Source organism: Perognathus longimembris, chromosome 2, assembly GCF_023159225.1.
Source record: "Perognathus longimembris pacificus isolate PPM17 chromosome 2, ASM2315922v1, whole genome shotgun sequence".
Classification (NCBI taxonomy): Eukaryota; Metazoa; Chordata; class Mammalia; order Rodentia; family Heteromyidae; genus Perognathus; species Perognathus longimembris.
Window position 1 is genome coordinate 135,822,935 of NC_063162.1, and position 27,220 is coordinate 135,850,154.

The 27,220-nt window shown below is 40.1% G+C and overlaps 1 protein-coding gene and 1 long non-coding RNA gene across 5 annotated transcripts in view; both read left to right on the forward strand.

Moving 5' to 3' along the window:
* The window catches only part of Ahcyl2 (adenosylhomocysteinase like 2), a 153,961-nt gene that overhangs the window by 115,070 nt on the left and 11,671 nt on the right, over positions 1-27,220 (forward strand). For all 4 annotated transcript variants that reach the window (XM_048340201.1, XM_048340202.1, XM_048340203.1 and 1 more), the window contains exons 3-12: positions 614-757; positions 1,825-1,925; positions 6,745-6,847; positions 9,213-9,307; positions 14,292-14,398; positions 15,104-15,220; positions 16,802-16,865; positions 17,532-17,620; positions 20,747-20,817; positions 21,890-21,984. In XM_048340201.1, the coding sequence (XP_048196158.1) occupies positions 614-757; positions 1,825-1,925; positions 6,745-6,847; positions 9,213-9,307; positions 14,292-14,398; positions 15,104-15,220; positions 16,802-16,865; positions 17,532-17,620; positions 20,747-20,817; positions 21,890-21,984 (986 nt within the window). The remainder of the gene's footprint in view (positions 1-613; positions 758-1,824; positions 1,926-6,744; positions 6,848-9,212; positions 9,308-14,291; positions 14,399-15,103; positions 15,221-16,801; positions 16,866-17,531; positions 17,621-20,746; positions 20,818-21,889; positions 21,985-27,220) is intronic.
* On the forward strand, positions 4,088-6,332 carry LOC125347123. Its single transcript, XR_007210107.1, has 3 exons — positions 4,088-4,178; positions 4,256-5,861; positions 6,088-6,332. It is a non-coding gene; the product is annotated as an uncharacterized LOC125347123 (long non-coding RNA).

Here is a 27,220-nt window from a genome sequence, read left to right on the forward strand (position 1 = left end):
TGAATACTCCATGTCAGAATGAGTACTCCATTGTCAGTGTCTAATTGCATCTGCAGGCATAGCTCAGCTTCATCAGAGCCAGTCTTGAAAGAGAAAGCTCTGTTATGTCAGACAAACACTTTTTGTGTGGTTCTTAATTGCTTTCCTAGGGGCTCCTTATTATGTAGCTCTTATCTGTTCAGTTATACTAAAAGACAAATTGCTTCAGGCATTTAAGGGCCAGACACAGAAAGATATCTGGGATCCTAGGAACCCACAGATAAATGGCCATGACTTGCATTAGGAATTGTAACCGATTACTATCATGTTATAACCTCTCTCCCTTTGCTTATTCAAGTACCTCTACATGTTCAGAATAAAAATTTAGCCCTACATTAATACCAATTAGTACTAATGTCTTTGGTAATTTTTTACCTTCCCCTTCTGACCTGTGCCTAGCACTTTCTACAGATGGTTTGGACAACCTATGATTCCATTAGGTGCTTCCCAGAGGTGTTCATTTATGTAGCACTAATGACTAAGAAGCCTCCATTTCTTCCACAGTTTAGAATTTTAGAGGTATACAATATTTTTTCTCTCAGAGTGTTGTGTGTATGTGTTTTCTGTCATTCAGCGGCTTCATATACAGACAGTTCTGATGATGAGACATCCCCCAGGGACAAGCAGCAAAAGAATTCTAAGGGAAGCAGTGACTTCTGTGTCAAGAACATCAAACAGGCAGAATTTGGACGCAGAGAAATTGAAATTGCTGAACAAGGTAAAGAAAGCAAGTGCCTCTTTCCCTCTCTACGTGCCTATGTCTTTTTGTCCTCATTAACCCCTTTGTTTGTCCTGAGATCTGGTAATGTGAAATTTCAGTGTGATGTTAAAGAATACTTACAACAAAACAAATTTGAGCTCACAAAACACTGTGAGAAGGCAGTATAAACGGGTGGGTCTAGTCTCTAGAACAAACTCCTAGATAAGGAGAACTGGCATGTAGGACATTACTGTAAGGTCCACCAACCACCCACCCCCGGAGGGCTCCATGCAGATGCCCCCCACCTGTTTAAGTCTGTGCCCAGTACATGCATTACCTAGGTAACTGGCACACCTGGAGGCAGTTACCTCCCCCTTCTCTGAGGTCACATCCAATCCACCTGGCCATACCTCCCACCTTTCCCTATGTAATCTGGCTCAACATGAGTCCCCACTCTCTTTCCTTCTCTCTCTTACTCTCTCTCTTGCTCTTTTTCTGACCTTTCTCTTTTTCTCTTCTTCCTTCCCCTCTGTCTTTCTACACCTCCATCTTGTGCCAGCTGGCAGTTTGCTTCCCCCCCCCCCCCCCAATAAACTTCTTTCTGCCATGTGGTGGGTTTCCTTTCTGAAAGGCAAACCTTACAGTTGCAACTCTAGAGAAATTACGTCTGAATACTTCTTAGAAAAGGAAATTCGGGTTTAATATCTTGATCCCTTGGGAAACATAATCTAACAGAGAACTTGATCAAGAGAAGTATCAACCTGATAGGGTAAGTTTTTCTGTTTATTCTCTTATTTTCTCCTCATATTGCTGTGATTGTATTCATTCTTTTCAGAAATACCTGCACTGATGTCTAGCTACTTTATTTAATCTTAACATCTTGACTTTTACCTTTTTTTTTTTTTTAGATATTGGAGAGCAAACTCAAATTATTATATAGTCTCCTGATTTCTGCTTCGTGGCACTCATTACAATTGCATTTTTTTTAAAGCCTAAATAGTTAATTTTATAATTAATTCTTTCGTTTCTTACTCATCACAATGAAAGTAAGGACCATCTATTACCAGTCCCGTCATTCTTTTCAGAAATGCCTGCACTGATGGCTCTAAGGAAGAGAGCTCAAGGAGAAAAGCCTTTGGCTGGAGCCAAAATTGTGGGTTGCACACACATCACTGCTCAAACTGCTGTGAGTCTTTTCCATTCTTCTTTTAATAACGATAGTTAATAATTTCTACCTCTACTGAGTGCTTGTAATGAGCCAGCACCAAGCTAACAGCTGAACAAGTACGAGTTTGTTAATCCTCCTAATGTTGTGTAAAGCAGATATTCCTCTTTTTATTTCGTAAACAAGGAAACTAAGGGTGAGAGGGCTTAAGTAATTTGTCCATGGTTACACAGGAGTAAATCACATAGTCAAGATATGCACATCAGTACAATTAAGGATGCCTTCACACTATATAATACTGCTTCCTTTTAGTTTTCCTTTCTGTTAGGTTTTTAAAGTAGGTAAAGGAGAACGCCACGTGGTATTCAGGCAGGAGAGAACGTTTATTACCGAACTGCTGGCCTATGGCCAAGATGATCCATGGCCGGAGAGAAGGGGGAGAGCGAGAGAGCGAGCACGCGCGCGCGCGCGAGAGAGAGAGAGAGAGAGAGAGAGAGAGAGAGAGAGAGAGGGAGAGGGAGAGGGAGAGGGAGAGGGAGAGGGAGAGGGAGAGGGACAGGGACAGGGACAGGGACAGGGACAGGGACAGGGACAGGGAGAGGGAGAGGGAGAGGGAGAGGGAGAGGGAGAGGGAGAGGGAGAGGGAGAGGGAGAGGGAGAGACCCCCCCACCCAGCCCTGCCTTATATCTAGGGCAGGGGCAAGGGGTGTGACCTCAGGGAAAGGGGAGGTAACTGCCTCCAGGTCTGCAGGTTACCCAGGTAAATGGGTGAGACAATGAGGTGGGGGCATCTGCATGTAGCCCTCAGGGAAAGGACCTTACACTTTCAGCCTCATTAATAAAAGAAAGCCTGGTCCCACCTGACCTACACATAAAGGAATTCTTTTATTACATAGCTTAAGGTCCAGTGTGAAAGAAGGTAGAGTTCAAGTGCAGAATCAGGACTCCCATTTCACCTTTCTGGTGAAATCTCCTCCATTTGCCCACTTCATTTTCAAGCTGATAGCAAATGGTTGCCAACTGACTTGGAATGAAAGATCGATCTTTCCCAACAGCAAGGAAACTTTTTCCAGAAGTCCTCAGGAAACTCCACTGTTCGCAGAACTATCACAATGCCCATATTCCATGTCTATTCTATGGGGTCTAGATTACTTAAGTGGCTTAGACTAGTGATTCCACCTTTAGCAAATTTGAATGCCTCCTTTTATGAGAAAAATACTTTTTGCTGGGCACCAGTGGTTCATACCTGTAATGCTAGCTCTGGAGGCTGAGATCTTCAATCAATAAAATGGACTTTTCACCAGTGTGAACTTTCAATAGGACATTTGAAAATTATGCAGTCTTTTTATATAAGCTGCTATTCTGCACTTTTAAGAATGTCCCATTCCCTGGCACTGCCCACTAAATGCCAATAGCACTCCCCTCAATCATTGTGGCAACCCAAAGTGCCCCTACAGTATTCCAGATTCCTTCTTTTAAGATATCATCAAAGATTAAACAAAGTTTTCAATCATACTGAGACAACTACAGAGAGACTGGTATACTAGGAAATAGTCTAAAATCATTTCTCTATCTATCTATCTATCTATCTATCTGTGCCAGTCTTGAGGCTTGAATTCAGGGCGTGGGCACTGTCCCTGAGCTTTTTTGCTCAAGGCTAGCACACTACCATTTGAGCCACAGCTCCACTTCTAGCTTTTTGGTGGTTAATTAATGATAAGAGTCTCATTTTGCTTGGGCTGGCATTGAACTGTAATCCTTAGATCTCAACTTCCTGCCAGGATTACAGGCATGAGCCACTGGTGCCCCGGCTGGCTTTGATGATCCTCAGATCTTGGCTTCTATTTTTTGTGTGTATGTGTCAGTGGTGGAGTTTCAACTTGGGTCCCGGGCTTTTGTGCTCAAGGCTAGAGCTCTACCATTTTGAGCCACAGCTCCACATCCGTTTTGTTTTGTTTTTTTTTGCCAGTCCTAGGCCGTGAACTGAGGGCCTGAGCACTGTCCCTGGCTTCTTTTTTGCTCAAGGCTAGCACTCTGCCACTTGAGCCACAGCGCCACTTCTGGCCATTTTCTGTATATGTGGTGCTGAGGAATCGAACCCAGGGTCTCATGTATACGAGGCAAGCACTCTTGCCACTAGGCCACATTCCCAGCCCCAGCACATCCGGTTTTGAGGTGGTTAATTAGAGATCAGAGTCTCACAGACTTTCTTGCCCTGGCTGGCTTCAAACCATGATCCTTAGGTCTCAGCCTCCTGAGTAGCTAGGATTACAGGTGTGAGTCTCTGACACCTGGACTGGCTTTGAGCCATGATTCTCAGATCTTAATTTCCTGAGTAGCTAGGATTATAGGTGTGAACCACTGGTAACTAGCTGTTTTTAAATTCTTTTACAGGATTTGTAAGATCTGAGTCTACTTTCCATAGATTGTCTGTCTCTCCTGAATGGCATGCTTAAGTGGTCACATTCCTGATGAAGGGCAATAGAGATTCCTTAAGAACAGACAACTTCTATCTTCACTCTGACACTTCCAGGCTGTACATTCTCTGACAAAAAGAGTATCTTGACTGCCCCAAATTAATATAATAAATTTGAAAAGCTATTTTTCTTAGAGCTACTGAGTAATGTATTATGGCAAAAACATTCTTGAAACCTTTTCTGGGCTTCCTTGGTTAGGGGATATGAGACTTCAGTGTAGTGGCTTAAAATAGTTAGTGTTTCTCTACTGTCTCATGTTGCTAAGTTATATCTAGTTTGTTTTTTACCCCCATGCTCAATCAACATTACCACTGTTGAGGGTTCCCTCCCTATATTTTCCTAAATGAAATAATCACTATGAGTTTATCAATTTTAATATATTATGTTTTTCTTTTTCCTTGCAAAAATCTGCTTTCTTTTGTTTTTGGTCTATTTTTATTTTTCTAATTACATATTCATGTTAATTGTATAGTATTCAAATATTACCACAAAATGATATGGAAATATAATATTCTATAAGCTCATGTTCCAGAAATATATATCATAGGTTCCTGTCCATATTTCTGGTAAATGTGTATTTATTTATATAGTTGGTATGTTTGCATAGTTATAACTCATTCCATTGTTGCTCCTTCAAAATGATGGTGATTTAAAAGTGAAGTTCAACCCCTAGGTGTCTGTCACCCTTCTTCCTGCCTCCAGTTTTGTTTGAGCCCTAACAACTAGCATTCTTAACTCGTGTTCTTATATTTTGGGTCCCAGTTATTTATTTCTAGTTAATTGATGTTGCTTTGTGAATAGTCTTACTGTCTTTCGCTTGTTTGACGAATCAATGAGTCTTAATTATAAGAATTCAAAAATTCTGCTGTGCACTAGTGGCTTACACCTGTAATTCTAGCTACTTATGACTGATGGTATCATTTCTGTACCTTAAGGTGGTTTCTTCCAGGCTTTACCTCTGAAAAAATTATTCCCCCTTCTATAATAAGGTTTCTTTGTAGTACTACAGAACTTCTGTTATATTCTTCCTCAAACTTTTGTCCTTTTTTGTGAATTTGGGGCCTGTCTCTGAACATAGCCTAATCTTTCAGATCTCCTAATCCGTCATTGCCCTAACTTAATGTTTAATGTTTCTGCATCAGCCATAATGAGAACTTGACCTGGGAGATAAATATTTGATCACAATATCCACTGGTACTTACTTGAAGGATAAAAGAAATAGAGAAGCCTGGTACCGGAGGCTCACATTTATAATCCTATCTACTCAAGAGGCTGAGATTTGAGGATTGTGGTTGGAAGCCAGCCCAGGCAGAAAAGTCCGTGAGACAGGGACTCATAGCTCCTAATCTCTCATGGCTCCTAATCTTTCTTGTGAGCACTAAATGGGAGCTCCTGGAAAAGAGCTCACCTGTGAGTGTCTACAGTGAGGCTCTCAGAGATTCCTAATGACACACATTTCTGCACTTAGCCTCTAATTAAAGTTTTGGCTTTGCTGGGAATATGGCCTAGTGGCAAGAGTGCTTCACTAGTATACATGAAGCCCTGGCTTTGATTCCAGCACCATATATGTAGAAAACAGCCAGAAGTGGTGCTGTGGCTCAAGTGGCAGAGTGCTAGTCTTGAGCAAAAAGAAGCCAGGGACAGTGCTCAGGCCCGAGTCCATGCCCCAGGACTGGCAACAACAACAACAAAAAAAACCCACAAAGTTTTGGCTTCTTTTTCTTACCCTTATATATAGCAGCTCACCAAAGACAATACATCCTTAAAAGGATATATCGCTTTTTGGAGTTCAGTTACTTTATGATCTGAACCTTTGATGGGCTAAAATATGACCTTGTAGATTATCCAACTTTTTCTTGTTGTTAGGATGGAAGTTTTGCCTGCTTTCTGTATCTTAAGCAGAAGCAGAACTGTTAGTTTATGTTTTATTTAAAAAATATGTTAGGTCAAGTGCCAGTGGCTACTCAGGAGGCTGAGATTTGAGGATTGCAGTTTAAAGCCAGCCCAAGCAGGAAAGTCCATGAAACTCTTATCTCTAATCAGCCAACAGAAAAACGGAAGTGTAGCACTTTACCACTTGAGCTCAGAGATAGTGCCCAGGCCCCAGAGATCAAGCCTCACAACTGACAAAAACAAATAGGTTAGCTTTGAAATTCTTGGTTTCATTCAATTGTTTTGGGAGACCCAGTAGGTCAAATAAAACATGGAGCTCAGCTGGAGCCCCCTCTTATGCCTTCCCCTAATCCTTGCCAACTGCTTAGAACATGGAAGTTGTTCTGTAGAACACAATTTGAAAATCATTGGTAAAATATATAAACTTAGTCTTAACTAGTTGTTCATTTCCCACCTTCTCTTTAATACAGGTGCTTATGGAAACTCTGGGTGCTCTGGGGGCACAGTGCCGATGGGCTGCCTGTAACATCTATTCCACTCTCAATGAAGTGGCTGCTGCTCTAGCAGAAAGTGGTAAGATCTTTCAATTGTTCTCTATGTCTGGCTAAAATAAGCCTCCAAGAAGTTGCATTGTTTCTGTAAAAATCTTTAAGGAAGGTCGTCAATAAAGGGACTGCCTTTGAAGAAACAGATACCTTTCTTGATAGTTTGTTCTTTTTCTTTTTTTGTTTTTTTTTGGCCAGTCCTGGGCCTTGGACTCAGGGCCTGAGCACCGTCCCTGGCTTCTTCCCGCTCAAGGCTAACACTCTGCCACCTGAGCCACAGTGCCCCTTCTGGCCGTTTTCCATATATGTGGTGCTGGAGAATCGAACCGAGAGCTTCATGTGTAGGAGGCAAGCACTCTTGCCACTAGGCCATATTCCCAGCCCAGTTTGTTCTTTTTCTGAGCTTCTCTTATCAAACATGATTTAAATTGTTTTATACTTTACATATATCTACCTATGTTTAATACTCTGTTATTGGTGCTTTTCTTTGGTTAACTAATGGAACACCAACAAATCCTACTCACTATCCAAGATAATATGGGCTAGAGAAGAAAATGCTTTAACCCCAGTATTGTGGCCTGCTAGGTTTCAAGCAGATGCTTTGCCCTGACTTAATGTTTAATGTTTCTGCATCAGCAATAATGAGAACTTGACCTGGGAGATAAATATTTGATCACAACATCCACTGGTAATTACTTGAAGGGTAAAAGAAATAGAGAAGCTGGGCACCAGAGGCTCACATTTATAATCCTAGCTACTCAAGAGGCTGAGATCTGAGGATTGTGCTTGGAAGGCAGCCCAGGCAGAAGAGTCCCTGTGAGACTCTTATCTCCAGTTAACCACTCGAAAACCAGTAGTGGAGCTCTAGCCCAAAGTGGTAGAGTGCTAGCCTTGAGGGAAAGAACTCAAGGAAGCACCCAGGCCCTGAGTTCAAGCCCCACAGACTAACCCCAGAAAGAGAAAAAGAGAGAGAGAGAGATTTGGATTTTTCAGCTTCTTGCCTTTACTCTCAGGCATCATGACACACAGATCAAGGTACCAAACACTTGTCTCAGAGCTTTGGGGAATACTGGAAAACACAGTATGCACATCTCTTTTTTTGCTATCACTCTTTGCATTTCACTTTTGTTTCATTTATATCCACTTATTTATTTAAAACATTTTATGTATATATGATGGGAAAGTTCACAAATATTCAAATATTAAAGTATAACCCAAAGAATTGAACGTGCACATTCATTCGTTCTTTTTTTCCTTCAACAAATGTTTGTGACTTACTCTAAGAACTATAGGAACAAATAAAATATCTTTGTCCTCAGGATATTATATTGTCGTAGATAAAACTATATACTTGCAGAAATAATGATAATATAATAATACATATGATAATACAATCCTAATACATATGATAAATGCTACAACATATCATAAATCCATATTCAGTAGAGCACAAATAATGATTTAATTCAGATTCCTTTTAGAGCTCACTTCCAGCTAGCTTAAGCAGGTGTTATAAGGAAATGTCCCATTTCATTGGGATATGACATGAAGCAGATATTTTAGCAGAGTATGTAAGCTTTCCTGATAAGGAAAGTGGGGTAACCAAAGTATAGAAACAACAACAAAAAAAAAATGAGTAGAGTAAGAAAGGATGAGAAGGCCAGTCTGTATTAAGTAATTATTTCTGTGTAGTTCTTTTTCTTTTAGTCACATTTTTAGCCACCATTATACTCTTATCTGTTATGCTTATTCTCTTTTTTTTTTTTGGCCAGTCCTGGGCCTTGGGCTCAGGGCCTGAGCACTGTCCCTGGCTTCTTCCCGCTCAAGGCTAGCACTCTGCCACTTGAGCCACAGCGCCCGCTTCTGGCCGTTTTCTGTATATGTGGTGCTGGGGAACCGAACCTAGGGCCTCGTGTATCCGAGGCAGGCACTCTTGCCACTAGGCTATATCCCCAGCCCTATGCTTATTCTCTTTGAGCTAACAAGAACAGAATGACCACTAAAGACAAAGGACTGAAAGCAATGCTAATTAGAGAAGAAAGTCAACTCAAGGAATATAGGAGAATGAGAGGGTTTGGGATGAGGAAACCAGCACCTTCTTGTCAATGTAGCGGAGTTAGCCTTTTTTTTTTTTTTTTTTTTTTTTGCCAGTCCTGGGCCTTGGACTCAGGGCCTGAGCACTGTCCCTGGCTTCTTCCCGCTCAAGGCTAGCACTCTGCCACTTGAGCCACAGCGCCGCTTCTGGCCGTTTTCTGTATATGTGGTGCTGGGGAATCAAACCTAGGGCCTCGTGTATCCGAGGCAGGCACTCTTGCCACTAGGCTATATCCCCAGCCCCGGAGTTAGCCATTTTTGTAACCTTTAAATTTTTCCTTGTCTTTTTTTTTTTATAGGATTTCCTGTCTTTGCCTGGAAAGGAGAGTCTGAAGATGACTTTTGGTGGTGCATTGACCGATGTGTGAATGTGGAAGGCTGGCAGCCAAACATGGTGGGTCAGATTTATGTTAACATTATTCTGTAAGAGGCAGGGGTGATGATAGAAGGAAATTATAGCCAAAGAGAGGGTTTCCCAATAACATAAAGGCAAAATGGTTCCAGTTCTATCTGCTATACCAGGGTTTCCAATAGACCTCAATGTTTCTGCTTTGGTACTTCAAGAATACTGAATCACCGGGCACAGGCGGCTCATGCCTGTAATCTTAGCTACTTAGGAGGCTGAGATCTGAAGACTGCAGTTCAAAGCGAGCCCAGAAAGATCCCCCTGAGATTCTTATCTCCAATTAACCACTCAAAAACTGGAAGTGGCGCTGTGGCTCAAATGGTAGAGCCCTAGCTTTGAGTACAAAGAGGCTCAGGGACAGCACGCAGGCCTTGAGTTCAAGCCCCATAGCAGACAAAACATAATGACACAAAGAATACTGAACCTCTTATATCTTCAAAAGTGCCTTAACTAGCCAAATGTGCTAGCATATGACAATCCGAACACTCAGGAGGCTAAGACAGAAAGATTTTGAGTTCATTGTCAATCTGGGTTACATAGTAAATTCTCCTCCACCTTTGGTTACGTAACAAGTCCTTGTTTCAAAGAAAAAGGGTGGGGGGAGAAAAAGAGAAAAGTACCTTAATTGTTATTACTGATGTTGGAAGCATTCATGTTCACCAATAATCTTAGAATGTTGCTCAAGATTCACATGACTGGTTAAAAAAGAGCAAAATTAATGTTTTTCGTCTCTGTCACTACACAATTCCCTCCATAACAGCCACCCAAAACACCAAAGCCTAGAGTTACTGAATAACTTAGCTTTCTCTCTAGAATCTATATATTAAGTTAACAGTATATCTGAAAAGTTTCCAAGTTCAGATTTCTTTTCTTCTTTAATTTCCCACCTTTAAAAAATAGAACCTGGGGTGACATCGTCCAAAAAGTACATATATTCTTTACCTGACTTATGCAATTGTAACCCCTTTATACATCACCTTTATAGTAATTATTTAAAAATTTAAGCTGGGCACCGATGGCTCACCCTTGTAAGTTCTAGCTACTCAGGAGACTGAGATCTGAGAATCGTGGCTTGAAACCATCCTGGGCAAGGAAGTCCATGAGATTCCTATCTCCAATTAACAACCAGAAAACAGGAAGTGGTGCTGTAGCTCAAAGTGATAGAGTGCTAGACTTGAGCAGAAGATCTCAGGGACATTGCCCAGGCTCTGAGTTCAAGCCCCACAACCAGAAAAGAATAAAATAAAAAAAGAGAAATAGAAGCAGGCAATGTTTTGTATTTGTTATTTTTGGCATTTTTACTTCTGTTTATTTTGGCAGTACTAGAGATTGAACTCAAGACCTGATAGGAAAGAGCTAGGAAAGAGCTAGGAAAGGCAAAACCCTACAGTGCTGCTTCATATGTCAGGTGGGAGAGTGCTTGTACTTTGGAGAAATAAAGGATTACCAAATACAGTTTAGAAGCCATTGTTCTGAGAGAGAGACTAATTATCTCTCCTTTTATTAAAACTAAGCCTTGACCAAATAAATGAGTCATGTCCCCAGACCTTTTGCTTTTTTAGTTTATTGAGAACTTGTACTTTCATCTGGGCCAGCCTTTTACTACCTTTACTTTCTGAGTATCTGGGCCCATAGGCATATACTACTATGTCTAACTTGTTTTTGAGATAAAGTCTCTAACTTTTTTGTTCAACTGGACTCAAACTGCAGTCCCATCTCTCCTAGTTGTAATGGGGTCCCCCCAAGGGAGGGGACCACAATGTAATGGGGTCTGAGGGGAGAGATCCCTCTTCCCTCCAAGAGTCCACTACTTAGAGACAGTCTCAAGTAAAAAGATGGATTTATTGGGGAAGTAAAAAGTATACTGACCAGCCAGAGCTGCAGCCCAGACTCGGGAGCTGGGAACACGTGCCCCGGGCCACACTCGGGGTCGGGTTATAAAGGCAAACATCACATGGTCAAGCCTGCCACATGCAGGTGGCCCATGAGGTTACAACACTTACAGAGCATGCCAAGTCACACGCAGGTGGCCAATGGAATTACAATCTGCCTCATAGCAACTGTTTGACCCAATCTTTCATTTTAGTTAGACTTGGCTCATGGATTTGGCAGGGCTCACATGATGCAGATGGATATGCCTACTCATGGGAGGGCACAGGTTTAACCTGGAATGTTCTACTACTCAGGTGGTCAAACAGTTTACACAATCTTATCACAGCGAAGGGGAACTTCCCTGAATAGGGTGGGGGAGATCTCAGTGAAGATGGAGTCAACTTCTGCTCTCTTTAACTAATCTGAGATGGAGTCAATCTGACACACCTCAACAGCCAGTGATGGCGCTGGCCAGATCTGACCTCCATATTACACTAGTAGCTAGGATTATATGCATGTGTCATTGTACCTGTCCCTTATTTTACTTTCCAGAAGATCACAACTAGAGCTGGGGTGTAGCTTAGTGGTAGAGCACTTACTTAGCATGCACAAAGCCCTGGGTTCAGTGCTCAGTCTTGAAAACAATAACAAAATAATCAATTTTGAAGGGTTAATATGTTATCAAATTCAAGAAGCAAAAGGCTACAAAAAGTATGAGGCAGTCTTGATTTGCTATTTTTTCTGTACATTAATAAGAGGATAATTAGGGAATCAACTGGAAGAAAAATGATTACTTGCTGACAAAAGTCATAGAATATGCCTCAGCTAGTAACCATCTGGGAGGAAGCCTCTTCTGTAGCCTGTGGTCCACGTCACATGGCACCATGGCTGGTTTGAGAAAGCCAGGTTAAAGCCTTTAGATCTAAGGGGAGGGGGGCATAATAGTGGCTCCAAGATGAGTCAGCCCATTCCAAAAACTTAACAGTGACAGGATGGTGGCTGACTGACAAATGATAAGTACATATGCCAGGGGGGTTCTCCTGGGAATAAAACATGAATATAGCTAGGAACATAGGGAAGTTATAGAATTGTACCCAGAGAGCTTTTACAAACTGGAGCTAGCACAGTCTTCTGGCAAGGTTAATGAAAAGAGTTAGACAAGAACAAAAACAGTTCATACATTCCAAACAGGTTCGATATTTTTTTGGATTTCTTCCTTTCCAACCTCAGGAAGATTCTCTGATAACCAAAATTTTCTGTAATGAAATCACATTGGGGGGGGGCTATGGGGTTTATTCATTAGCTAAATATATGGATAGCAACTACCTGCCTATTCAGATATTACCACCCCTTCCTCCAGCGTGAAGAATTGAATCCAGGACCTTATTGAAGAACTGGACCATTTGAGATATAGTCTTGCTAACTTTGCTTGGTCTAGCCTAGTATTCAAAATTCCCCTATCACCTCCCCAGTAGCTAGTATTATAGGCATGTTCCACCACACATGTCTAGATTCCTTTGTTAATAAGGAAAAGTAGTTAAGTGAGACTTAACACACAAGTTTCCAATTATTTAATTTTTTTGTGTTCTGTTTCTGATCTTTTTTGTGGTTGAAAATCAACAATAGCAAGGAAAAAGCCCATAGATCTCATACATGCAAAAAGGAAGAAACTCACAGAATATTTTGGTGTGGGTTTCAATTTAAAGTGTAGAACAAGAATAAGAGTCCAAATGAGAATCCTACCTTTGGTCTTTGTTTTCAAATAAGATTTGATTGAGTCAAAGAAAATAAATCAGTAATGGAGCAGAAGAAAAGAAGAGACAAGATAGTAATCTGGAAGCTTGGGATTTTATATACCATGATGTCCAGGATAGCATTTTTGGAACTTGTAGGAGGAGAAACTGCAAAATAGATACATATCATCAGAGGACAACTTAGTTCTGTGGGGACTTTCCAGAAAAATGGGTGGAACAACTTAACTTGAAAAGTCCTGCTAAGCACTTCCAATAGCCTCAAGAAGGGCTGAAATACCATATCCCAGTGCCCGATGGCATTCTACACTGGACTTTCTTTAGCTTATTTATAATTCAGAAACTTTCCGCTGCTGAGCAAAGCTCCAGTGGGCACAGCATTGTGTTTATCTTTAATCCCAACCTGAAATAGTGATGAGCTGTTCAGAAGCATGCTTGCACACCTACATGCTGCACGGTTCCCTGGTTATTTTTAATTTGGTTTATACAGAGTGTGAGGTTGTGCTAGGCAAAACCCTACAGTGCTGCTTCATATGTCAGTGGGGAGAGTGCTTGTACTTTGGAGAAATAAAGGATTACCAAATACAGTTTAGAAGCCATTGTTCTGAGAGAGAGACTAATTATCTCTCCTTTTATTAAAACTAAGCCTTGACCAAATAAATTTAAAGTTCCAAATTTAATCAATAGAAAGTAGTTCTATTAAATTTAGACTTTTTAAAGATTTCTTAGTACATTCAAGAACTGGTAGTCTAATCTTAATCTAATGTTCTTTATTTTTTCCTTTAAAGTCTGTAGATAACCAGTTCTTCAAATACTCCTTTGAGCCAGATGTGGTGGCCTACTTTTATAATGGCAATACTCAGAGGAGGCTGAGGCAGGGAGACCAAGTTCAAAGCCACCTAGGCTACATTGTGAGATCTTGTCTCAAATAATTAATTTGAAGTTAAAATACTCTGAGTCAGTTCACTATATCACTATTTTTTTCATGGATGTTCTAGGTTTAAGAGTTGACATGTTTACTTAAAAAAGGATAAATGGTCCAGATTCCTACTTAAGTATCAATTCATAAGAAAACTCTCATTGCCTTATTTTGGTACAGTATGATGTGGAAGAGTCATTTGGTTGTGAGAATAAGGATTAATATCTTATCCTTCATCTTTTACCTTGAGTATAATGACTAATTTGGCCGATTATTGTATTAGCTCTGCTTTTAAGTCAGTTCATAAAGCCATACGGGAAATTTGAGGTATCTAAGTTGGTAATTTGAAATTAGAGCACAAGGCTTAAAGGTACCACTGAAGCCTAACCTTCAGTGAAATGAATGACATGACTGATGCTTACTATTTCAGATCTTGGATGATGGAGGAGATCTTACTCACTGGATTTATAAAAAGTATCCCAACATGTTTAAGAAAATTAAAGGCATAGTTGAAGAAAGTGTTACTGGAGTCCATAGGTAAGATTTGAAATGGGTATCCCTGTCTTCCTTCATGCAGCCTTGACATACCATCTTATAATCACATTCTATACATCATATAGGTGACCAGATCTGAGCCTGAACATTTGTTTTTAATTACTCTCACAAATAACTAAGCTAAAACAATGGGGGAGTGTCAACTGGGGGAACAAGTGGAGTTCTTACAATTTATAGCTGTTGTAAACAATAACTGCTTATCATTTTTGGACAAATTATTTATTGAATTATTTATTGAACAAATACATAATTGAATTTTTACAGTGAGCCAGAAGCTACTGTGTGTGCTAGGGATCTAACAGTAGACAGAAACCTGTGCTTTCACAGAACTTACATCGTGATCACATAGACAGCCAGGATTTAGTGTTCTGTTCACAAACAAGCAGCCATTCCTTAAATAAAATCGATCAAATTATTTCTGTTTGCTTTTACTCACTCTTAAAGAATTGAAAGCATGAAATAGTTTTTAGGGAGGATAATTCTGAGTAAACCATATGACTGCTTCAGTGGCTGGATATAGCTTGTAGAAACATATTCTCTGTTTCTCATTGTCTCCCTTAAATAGGATGAAAATAGTTATGTCTCATGCTCTCATGCCCACCCCATCAACATATTTCTGGGCTCTGATAATAAACCAACAGTAGATAGGAATGTCTCATAGTTGTATGTGTCTCTCCCTGTCTCCAGACTTTACCAACTGTCCAAAGCCGGGAAACTGTGTGTTCCAGCCATGAATGTCAACGACTCAGTCACCAAGCAGAAATTTGACAACCTTTACTGCTGCAGAGAATCAATTCTTGATGGGTAATGTTTGTTATCTTTGAGTTGAACTTGAAGTGTTAACTCTCTAATTTTTTTTTAGTTTTAGTTATTTCTGGAAATGATTCATATGTCAACCCCTGGATCCATTACCACATCACTCCCAGTATTTTACAACCCAGAGCTATGTGGCTATCACTATTATAAGAAAATCTATTTCACTTAAGAAGTGAGACTAGCTCATAACTATTGATAGAGTTCTTACTTTGTGATACTGTCAGGCCTGTGAGTCATTAACTGAAGTATAAAGATGGTTTGGAAAAAGGTGATCCTATTCCAAGTTATGTCTCATACCATGTAATTGATTCATTTTGTTTTGTTTTTTGGTGCTGATACTGGGACTTGAACTCAGAGCCTGGGTGCTGTTCCTTAGCTTTTTCACTCAAGGATGGTACTCTACCACTTGCATCATGACTTTACCTCTGGCTTTTTGATGATCTTAAATCTCAGCCTCCTGAGTAGCTACTCATATAATTCTCTGGCCATTTGGAAGTTTGTGGTGAGTCAAGAGTTAATTCCTAGAGGCATTTTAGTTTTTCAGATCTATGAGTGCTTGCCTTACATGCACAAAGCGCTGGGTTCAATTCCTCAGCACCACATAAACAGAAAAGGCCAGAAGTAGTGCTGTGGCTCAAAAGGTAGAATGCTAGCCTTGAGCAAAAATAAAGGAACACTGCTCAGGCCCTGAGTCACCCAAGCCCCAAGACTGGCCAAAAAATAAAAAACAAAAATCTGCCTCAATATGTACCAAATACTGACTTCTTTTCTTACTCAGTTTCTGGTTCCATAGTTGTGTTGTCATTTCTTCATTGTTACTAAGAAGGACCCATGGTTTTTTTTTGTTGTTTTTTTTTTTTTTTTTGGCCAGTCCTGGGCCTTGGACTCAGGGCCTGAGCACTGTCCCTGGCTTCCTTTTGCTCAAGGCTAGCACTCTGCCACATGAGCCACAGCGCCACTTCTGGCTGTTTTCTATATATGTGGTGCTGGGGAATTGAACCCAGGGCCTCATGTATATGAGGCAGGCACTCTTGCCACTAGGCCATATCCCCAGCCCAGGACCCATGTTTTAGTCAGCTTTTTGTTACTATAACGTATCTGAGATAGTAACTTATGAAAGAAAGAACCTCCTCTCAAAGTTTCCATTGCCTGCCCATAGCACCAAGTCCCCAGTAGCTTAGGGACTAAGCAGATAAATTACTGGAAAGATTTACAAATATTAGCTGGATAAATGGATCACATCTGTAATCCTGTAATCCTGGCTACTCGGGAGGCTGAGTTCTGAGAATCTCAGTTTGAAGCCAGCCTAATCCATGAGACTTATTTCCCAAAAACAGCAACAAACAAACAGACAAACAAAAACAGCAGTAAAGGTGTGCTAGAGGTGGTAGAGGATCAATCTTGAGTGAAAAAAAAGCTGAGTTCAAGCCATACTACTAACACAAAATAAGCCAACAAACAAAGAACAAAGCCCTAAAACAGAGAGACCAAATTTAACTTCAGGGAGAAACAAGAGGGTTTTTTTTCCCCCCCTGACTTAATGATTTGTTTTGTTTCTATTCCCTGTAGACTTAAAAGGACAACAGACATGATGTTTGGTGGAAAGCAAGTGGTAGTCTGTGGCTACGGAGAGGTAAAATTTAACCTTTCATTTATTAGGTGTTTAAAATGTAGTTGATTTAAACATTCTAAAATTTTCTATAAATGCAGACATAAGAGTACATGTACTTTTTTTTTTTTTTTGCTAGTCCTGGGGCTTGGGACTCAGGGCCTGAGCACTGTCCCTGGCTTCTTTTTGTTCAAGGCTAGCACTCTACCTCTTGAACTACAGAGCTACTTTCGGCTTTTTCTGTGTATGTAATGCTGAGGAATCGAACCCAGGGCTTCATGTGTGCTAGGCAAGCACTCTACCACTAAGCCACATTTCCAGCCCAAGAGTACATGTACTTTTATTGGGGAAAAATAACTTTAGAAGCCCTCTGGTGAAAGTACAACCTTTCCTTTTTCCTTTGTATTTTATTCTTGTTGATTTTCTGACTTGCTCTAGCAGCACTGTTTGTGATGTTCTTTTAGCTTATGTTTTGATTATAAGTCGTGAGTGTGGGTGTCCTTATACATATGAATGTGCTAGGGAGGGGCCAGGGATTTGTTTATGAACTGCATTTATTTGTCTTTTCCTAAGCATGCATCTGCTCAGTGAAATTTCTCTGTGGGGCATAAAAGAAGTTATACTTTACCAGGAGTTTTAAGAATAGTTTCCTCACAGACTTTCCTTCTTGTGTGCTTTCTCCATGGTCAGGTGGGGAAGGGGTGCTGTGCTGCTCTGAAGGCCATGGGTTCCATTGTGTATGTAACTGAGATTGACCCCATCTGTGCTCTGCAAGCCTGGTAAGCTTGCAGGAAGACCTGCCTCCCACCCAGTACCACAGTCTAGCATGCCATCCAAAGACTGGCATGGGTAATGCCACATGCATCTGAAAGAGGCCTCCACCCTGAGAGAGGCTGTCATAATTCTCAGCTTCTGCCTTTCAACTGCCACAGAGTCCTGCTCCCAGAGAAGCTAAAATTTGGAATTACTACACAAATAGTAATTGCAGACGTTTTGAGTCAAGAGAATAGCCTTTAACTTCTCCAGATATCTAAATGAAACACCTGCCATTCTGAAAAGGGAAAGAAGGAAAAACAAGGATGTTAGGGGTATAGCTAAATGGTAGAGCATATACCAATCCTCAGTATGAAGAAGAAGGAGAAAGGGGGAGGAGGGGAAGGAAGGATCAAAGAGGGAAGAAGTAAGTGAAGAAGAGGAAGAAAAACAAAAACTAGGCTAGAGTCAGGTGGTTTCTGATGTTGCACTGAAAAGAATCCTTTTGTGGCCTTATTCCCAAAAATGTATGGTTTGAATCTAAACATGAGGAAGCATTAGACAAATTCAAATTAAGGGTAAAATCTGCTAACTTTGAGACAAGGTTTTACTAAGTAGCCCAGACCAGCTTTGAACTTGCAATCTTCTTGCCACAGCCTCCCCAGTTCTGGGATTATAGGTGTGCACAATCACACTGATAACTGGATAAAACTGCTAAGTCTTGAGTGAAGAATAAGTGTGGGTATGTTTGTATTATTCTTACAATTTTTAAATTTCACATGATTTCAAAGATAAAAGTAAAAAAAAGAATAGTTCCTGTTTCATCTTTAAAAGGTAGATAATCATCCCTGAGAGAGTTGTGAGAGTTAAGTAAAATAATAATTATGGTTTTTATTATATATTATTACATATTATATAATAAATATGTAAAGCTCAGAGCTTCTGTCACAAAATATTTTCATTAAATGGTAGCTATTGTTCAAATTATCTCTTTTCCATTCTCAACAGAATGGGAAATGTCACTGTTGCTATAAACTACTGCAGTCCAAGTGTGTCTGTAACATGTATGCCCAGTCTTCACTAGCAGTCCTCCAAAGGTTCCCAGAAAGAATATGGATGACCTGAAGCCATTTCTCCCTGTCTCATACATCTAGCCATAAACCCACAGATTTCCCCAACAGAGTTGCTGGTTTTACCTGAGCCAAGGCTCATATGAGGGGAACCAACACCCTATTAGTACTCTCAGGGTTCATTACAGAAACCAGAACATGCTACACTGTGGGTAAGGTTATTTTAAAGCCATGAATTGAGAACTTACATGTGTGACTTACTATGTATCACTCTACGTGCTAATAATAATGAATATGATAAATTGTCAAAGCTAAGTGCTGGTGGCTCACAACTCTAATTGTAGTTACTCACAAAGCTCACATCTGGATGGATTGCAGTTTGAAACTAGCCCAGGCAAAAAAGTCCATAAGGCATGGCTCAAGTAGTAGAGCACTAACCAAACAAGCCAAACAAGCACAAGGCCCTGAGTTCAAACCTTATACTAGCACAAAAAGATGACTGAGACAAGGATCTGCTTTTAGGAAAACACAGAAATAAATAACCACTATATAGTGTAGTAAACATTGCCTTCAATGCCTTCAAGGTAATTAGCATATACTTCTATAGGCACACAAAGGAGAAATGTCTAAAAGAAGAACAAGGCAGGGGAAACAGAGGTGTTAGTAAAGCTGTCTTGAAACTTCTACAAATGTTTTCTTAGTTTGCGAGTATGTGCCAGGTGCACAGAACAAGTGCATAGTCTCCAAGGAAGAAGCTAGCACACATATTTTAGAAGCTGTAAATATTTGAATGTTTCTGGCAGATAGGATAAATTTGGGGAAATATAACATTTGAGTTAGGAATAATTTGCAAATATAAGTATTTAGATCTTATACTAAAGATAGGCAATCTCACAAAGGATGGAATGATTGTTCCCAATTGGATTTAGAGAAATCATTTCAAAACATTATTTTGAAAGACATAAACCTAGAAGTAAATGAAATTGGGACAAGAGTTACCAAAGTAATGTAGATAACAATAAGATCCCAACTTATATAAGGCCAGCAATATAGAGAGGGGACCCATTGAAACAACTTTTAAGGAATTAAGAAAGTAGAATAGTGTTAAATGTCAACTCCTTTGTACAACTACTTAAAAGATAAAAATATTAAAAAGAAGAAGGAGGAGGATTCTGTAAGAGTAGAGCTATGGCTCAAGTGGTAGAGTACTAGCCTTGAGCATAAAAAGCTCAGGGACAGGTTCAAGCCTCAGGACCAATACCAAGCAAACACTCAGGGACATCACCCAGGTCCTGAGTTCAAGCTCTAGAACCACCATAAACACACACAATATTGGAGTCTTATCAAGGTACACTGTATACATCTACGAACAGGTTGAAACTAAACCCCCTTATACAACTGATGTTAATTTAAAATTCTGTATATCCCTCCAAAATTTTGTTTCCTATGAGTGGTTACTTCCAATCAAGATCTGAATGTAAAGACTACACAAGAGTGTAGGGCAGAACCCTACAGAGTAAAATAGGAAAAGGGTTGGGGATCTACTCAGTGGTAATGTGCTTGCCTGGCATGCATAAGGTCCTGGGTTTGACCCCTAGCATCACCAAAAGCAGGGGAGGGCAGTTTGAGAAAAATCAGGAGAAAAAAAATTATCATGGAGTCCAAAGTGTACAGTTTTTAAAACAATGTTTAATGTAACAGAGGTCAAGTAATTTAAGAGTCTAAGAAAGATTTTTGCTCTGGCATTCAGGAGGTGTATTAGTGATTTGGGGAATGCAGTTTCAGTGGAGTAGTACACCCAATGGCATTTTTTAGAAACTTGCTTGGCAAATGTCATAGTAATTTTGACTCCCTAGAATGAGGAAGAAATAAGTTCCAATGATGTGAAGGAACCTTTCATTTCTCTCCTGTATGAAATTATGGAAGTGGTTTCACTAATAGGAATAACTGAGCTATCTCAATCACTCTGTACCAGAGAAACTTGGTAGTAGCTTTTGAGGTTCCACAGCAAAAGGCTCTCCAACCTGCCTACCTCTTTGTTGTGATACATATTTCTTTTATGATTGTGTTTTATTTCTACAGTATGGATGGATTTCGACTGGTGAAATTAAATGAGGTCATCCGACAAGTAGACATTGTGATTACCTGTACAGGTATGCTTGTGACATTAAATAGGATGGCATTTGCAAATGATTCCATGGAATGTGATAGTTAGACCTTACATTGCTGTGACAAAATATCTCACAAATGACTTAAGAAAAATATTTGGGGCTGGGGATATGGCCTAGTGGCAAGAGCGCTTGCCTTGTGTACTTGAAGCCCTGGGTTCGATTCCCCAGCACCACATATACAGAAAATGGCCAGAAGTGGCGCTGTGACTCAAGTGGCAGAGTGCTAGCCTTGAGCAAAGAGAAGCCAGGGACAGTGCTCAGGCCCTGAGTCCAAGGCCCAGGACTGGCAAAAAAAAAAATAATAAAATAATTTGTTTTTCTCACAGTTTCTGATATTTTAGTCCATCGTGGTTGGGAAGTTTGGTGGAGCAAAGTGGCTCTTACATCCTGGCAGCCAGGAAACAGGAAAGCCTGAGGAGCAGGCTTTCTCTTTTTTCCCTTTTACTTTATATGGGGCCTTTAGCATATAAGGTGTTTCTGCCTATATTCAAAGATAGTTTTCTCCTCCTTCATTAATCCTGTCTTTATTCTTTTCTGTGTGTGTGAACATGTGCATGTGTGTGTGTGCACGTGCATGTGCACATGCAGGCACACTCTTGGGACTTGAATTCAAGTCCTGGGTACTGTCCCTGAACTTTTTTGTTCAAAGCTAGTGCTCTACAACATGAACCACAGATATACTTTTTGACTATTAATTAGAGATAAGAGTTTCATGGACTTTCCTGCCTGTGCTGGCTTTGAACTGTGATCCTGAGTGGCTAGGATTACAGGCATGAGCCAGTGGTGCCTGGTATAAAAGTTTATTCAGTGTAGTCCAGTGTATTTATTTCTTCATTTGTTTTGCTTAACTTTAAGCATATCTATAAGCATGCTTACATCTAAGTAAATGGTTGCCTGACTCAAGGTCACAAAGATCTACTCTTACCATTATTCTAAGAGTTCTATGGTTTTCATTCTTACAGTTAGATGTATGACGCCTTTGGAGCTCATTTTATATGCATTGTATGAGATAGGAGTCCAGTGTCATTCCTTTACATGTGGCTCTTTTTTTAAGGTAACAAGAATGTGGTAACCAGGGAGCACTTGGATCGAATGAAGAATAGCTGCATCGTTTGTAATATGGGACATTCCAACACAGAGATCGACGTGGTAAGATCATTATTGCTCATTATTGGGGCATTTTCAATGTTTTTTCTCTCCTTTGCAAGAAAAAAAAAAAACCTGAATTAAGTCATCAGCCATCTTAAACATAACTGTCCTAGCATAGTTGTTCACATCTAATCGCTAGCCCAAAGCCTGTGCTATAAAGTGTCCCTATCTCAGTTTAATCATTTCATATAATTGTCTTAAGGGTCCAGGGATATATCTCCATAGTACAGCTTGCTTAGCATACACAAGACCCTGGGTTTTAGCCCCCACATCACACAAAACAAATCAAGTGATTGCCTTCTTTCACTTATAATTAATACTTAACTCATACTACAATTTATGATCTCCTTATGTTTAGAATTGAGAGCTGGATAAACGAAAACCCACAAGATATAATGAATATGAGTCAGAATAGTAGTCAATATTATGAAAATGTTTGAATTTACATAAAGATGAGATAAATAAGTTCATGGAAAAAGTCAAGAAAGACATGTGAGCTAGGACAACGCTGTTTATTGCCTAAGATTATGACTATCCAATACTGTGGTAACTTCTTTCCTATCTCTCTTTTTTGGACTAGATATCCCTAATTGTATTTTCCAAACTATAATAGTTGGGTCTGTAGGTATCACAAATCAATCCAGTGGCTTTGTGTAGTAGCATGTGTTTCTCAAAACTGGACAATTTGTCACTTTAGGATCATTATATTCACCCTAAAACATACCAGTCCAACATATTACTTGCTTAAACGATAGCTAATGAAAGTGTTATTGAGAGGCTAGAAACATGGATCAAGTGGTAGAGCACTTTGCCTAACAAGCACGAAGCCCTGAGTTCAAACCCTAAGTACTACCAAAACAAAAAAAACTGTTTATATCTTTTCAGACATACCAAGTTTCTCTCAGTATGACTTAGACTCTGACTTTAAGTTTTTGTGTGATTTTATGGCACAATTGTCTTTCTCTCTGGGTAACTGTCTCAACTATGGCTTGTTTTCCTCTTCACTAAGGACTGCTCTGATTGAGCTTCAACATTGCCAGATAAGGATCAGTTGACATATATGGGTTCTCTTTTAAACTCTGTGTTCTGGTCTTTCATTACCAATTTTTTTTAAGTGGCAGAGGCTAGGGATGTAGCTCTGTAGTGGAGTACTTACCTAGTATACATGAGGCCCCAGGTTCAAGCCCCAGCACCACCAAAAGGAAAAAAAAATAGTGGTACACACCTGGGATCCCAGCACTTGGGAAGTAGTTGAGTTTGAGGCCAGCCTGGGCTATAGTGAGTTTGAGGATATTCCTGGACTCATAACAAGATCTTAATCATCCCCCCCCCCCAACAAAAAGCTAGCAAAATAGTTTACCAAAGCCTATTTGGATAGATATCCTGTTATGTGTGTGTGTCATGGCCCCATTACTCTCCTTTACCACTATATTTTAGCTTGCTTATAATTATTAACTTAGTTAATTCTTTTTCTTCTTGTCAATCATGAGGCTTCAGTTCAGGGCCTGGGCATTGGTCCCTGAGCTCTTTTGCTCAAGGCTAGTGCTCTACTACTTTGAGCCATAGCTCCACTTCTGGTTTTTGAGTGGTTAATTGGAGATAAGAGTCTCACAGAGACTTTTCTGCCTGGGCTGGCATCCAACTGCAGTCCTCAGATCTCAACCTCCTGAGTAGTTAGGATTACAGGCATGAGCCACCAGCACCTCTTAGTCTTTTTCCCTCCTTAAGTTTCACTTATGTACCATGCTGCCCCTTTGCTAAGTAGTCAAACATAAGCAGAGAGGGAAGGAATTTTCCCTAAAACCTCAGGAAGTTCTAAAATTTAAAAAAAAACTCCAAAAATAATCATGAACCTTTATATTTTCATTGTTTTTCTTTTGACCAACCCATAAGGAGTTATTCTTAACTTTCAACTGGGAAACTAAAAAGTTAAGTATATTGTTTTGACCCTAGGCTAATTTTACTTTTTTTCCATTTCTTTTCCAATATAGTATATTATTATCACCCCATAACTCATAAGTTAACCTTAACTTCAATTTGTGATGGTAATGTTTCCTTCTCTTGGCTTTTTCATGCAAGGCTGGTACTCAACCACTTCAGCCACACTTCCACTTCCAATAGTCTCTCAAACACAGCACAGACCAAAGTAATTCCTTAGAAAAAAAGGCCAGAAGACCATTTATTTTCATTCATAGTATTTTTGTATGATTGCTATATTCCAGTTGTTATTCCAGATGATTGGCATCAGTAAACAAAATAGGCAAAGATTCTTGCCTTCATGGTGTTTACATTTTAGTAAAAAAAAAAAGATAATAAGCATAATAGATAAGTAAAAATCTTGGTATATTAGAAAGTAAAAGTACCATGGAGAAAAGAAAAAGTAGAGCTCAATTAAGGGCACCAAGCAGTGGGTTACAATTTTAAATAGAAAGATGAAGCTGGGAGCCTCATTAGGAAGGTAATGTTTGAGCAAACTTGGAGGAGTTAGCAGTGCAGGTTTTTAGGTAAGGGACATTTTAAGCAGAGAAACAGCCAGTACACATGCCCTAAGGCAGGAATATGCTTGTTCTATTTAAGGAAAAACTAGGAGGCCCTGTGTACTTGGCACGGAGTGAATGAGCTTAGTGGGCTAAGAATGAAAAATGAGGCCGGAGAGATAATAGGCCAGATCTTGTAGTACCTCTCAGTCTACCCGAAGAACTCTTCATCATATTCTGAGAGAAACAGGGTGCTGTTGTAAAGTTTATAACAATCTGACTTTGATTTTGGTTGGTTGGTTGGCTGGCTGGCTACTTGGTTGGTTTTGCAACAGGGTCTTGCTGTATAGCTCAGGCTAGCCTTGAACTCAGATATATCCTATCTCAGCCTCCTGAATGTTGGGATTATAGATGTGTACCTCCAGGCCCAACTCTTAGCTTTAATAAGATGACTTATTCTAAAAGGATCACACTGGCTATAGTAAGCCTAGCTTTTCAGGAATTTCTAGGTAGATACCCCTATCTGCTGAGACATGAGCCAAGGACTCTCTCACTTCTCTTTAATTCTTCATGGCAGGAGGTATATGGCTAAGTTAAATTAAATTAAAAGGAGATGCAGGGCTTTTGAAAAGTTAAATTTTCAGTCTTTGGTGATAGTCTCACAGTGTTGAAGTCAACTGAAACTTAAGGAAATAGCAAACTAATAATTGAACCAGGTTTTCTTTCACTGTTTTGTTGATCTGTTCTTGCTAAGTACTAATTGGCTAAAGAAATAGTAGTGATAGGCTGGGTATGGGCCTAACTGTAGAGTGCTTACATAGCATTCATGAAGCCCTGGGTTCGATTCCTCAGCACCACATACACAGAAGAAGCTGGAAGTGGCACTTTGGCTCAAGAGGTAGAGTCCTCGCCTTGAACAAAAAGAAGCCAGGGACAGTGCTCAGGCCCTGAGTCCCAAGTCCCAGGACTGGCAAAAAAAAAAAAAAAAAAAAAGGAAAAAAAGAAATAGTAGTGAACAACATTCTGTCTCCCACAGAGTTTGTGTTCTATTGTGGGAGACAGATAATAAATAGTTATTGTCAGTGTACTATATTGAAGAATAAAAGCAAGGTGAGGATGTTGAGGATACTATTTTAGTTAAGAGTGGTCAAGGAAGGTATCTTTGAGGATATACTATTTGGAAAAACCCCTGAATGTAACGAAAGAGCAAACCATCTGAGCATTCTATTCAGAAAGAGTGTTGAACTGGGGTGTGGCTTTGTGATAAAAGCATATGCAAGACCCTGGGTTTGATTCCAGTACCAGATTTAAAGGAGAAAAAACAACAACAACAGAGAATGGTGAGTAAAAGACCCTGGGATAGAAACCTGCTTGAGGTATTTGAGAAACAGAAAAGAGGGCTGGGAATATGGCCTAGTGGCAAGAGTGCTTGCCTCGTATACATAAAACCCCAGGTTTGATTCCCCAGCACCACATATATAGAAAACGGCCAGAAGTGGCGCTGTGGCTCAAGTGGCAGAGTGCTAGCCTTGAGCAAAAAGAAGCCAGGGACAGTGCTCAGGCCCTGAGTTCAAGGCCCAGGACTGGCAAAACAAAATAAAAAAAACAACAACAAAGAGAAACAGAAAAGAAGCCATAGTGGCAGGAACAGAATGGTTAAGGAAATGAGGATAGGGACCACTCAAGGATGTGGTGAGCTGTATGGAGCTTTGCAAGCTATGATGGGGTCTTGAAAATTTTGTTCTTAGAAGCAATAAAGTCATTGGATGGTTATGAATAAACTACTAACAAAATATATCTGACTTAAAGTTTGCAAAAAAAAAAAATTACAGCTGGGTAATCCCTAGCTGCTCAGGAGACTGAGATCTGAGAATCGTGGTTCAAAGCCTGCCTCGGCAGGAAAGTCCATGACACTCTCATCTCCAGAAAAGGCTGGAAGTGGCACTGTGGCTCAAGTGGTAAAGCACTAGCCTTGAACGCAAAGAGGCTCAAGGACAGCGCCTAGGCCCAAAGTTCAAGCTCCAGGAATGACAAAAAAATTAGTTTGGCTTTTGTATAAAGAAAACAGTTCTGGAGCTTAAACAGGAATAAAAACATCAAGAGGCTCTCAAAGTGATTTGCTAAATGGCCTGTATACACAGTATAGGAAAAGAGAGGAACTTCAGTATACATTAGCTCAGTGATAATATGTAGGAAAAAGATTCAGTATTTATCTAGACTTTTTTTTTTAAGTCCTGGGGCTTGAACTCTGGACCTGGGTGCTGTCCCTGCTAATATTTAGGAGAAATAGTTCATGAAAAGAGTTGACCATTTCGAAAGCTGCATTTTTTTTTCTGAGAAATATTAGTACTGTGAATACCCAGGGGACCTGAATTTCAGTGCCTTTTATCTCTTTTACATGCTTCCTTTTCTATGTAGAAGGCCTGTGGGATCATGAGCGTCTCAATTCATTTTATTTATTTATTTATTTTTTTTTTTTTGGCCAGTCTTGGGCCTTGGACTCAGGGCCTGAGCACTGTCCCTGGCTTCTTCCCGCTCAAGGCTAGTACTCTGCCACTTGAGCCACAGCGCCGCTTCTGACCGTTTTCTGTATATATGTGGTGCTGGGGAATCGAACCTAGGGCCTCGTGTATCCGAGGCAGGCACTCTTGCCACTAGGCTATATCCCCAGCCCCTCAATTCATTTTAGTAAACCATTGTATTTTGAAATTCTTTAGCCAGAGAATGATTTTGGATATTGGTTCTATGAAAATACAGAT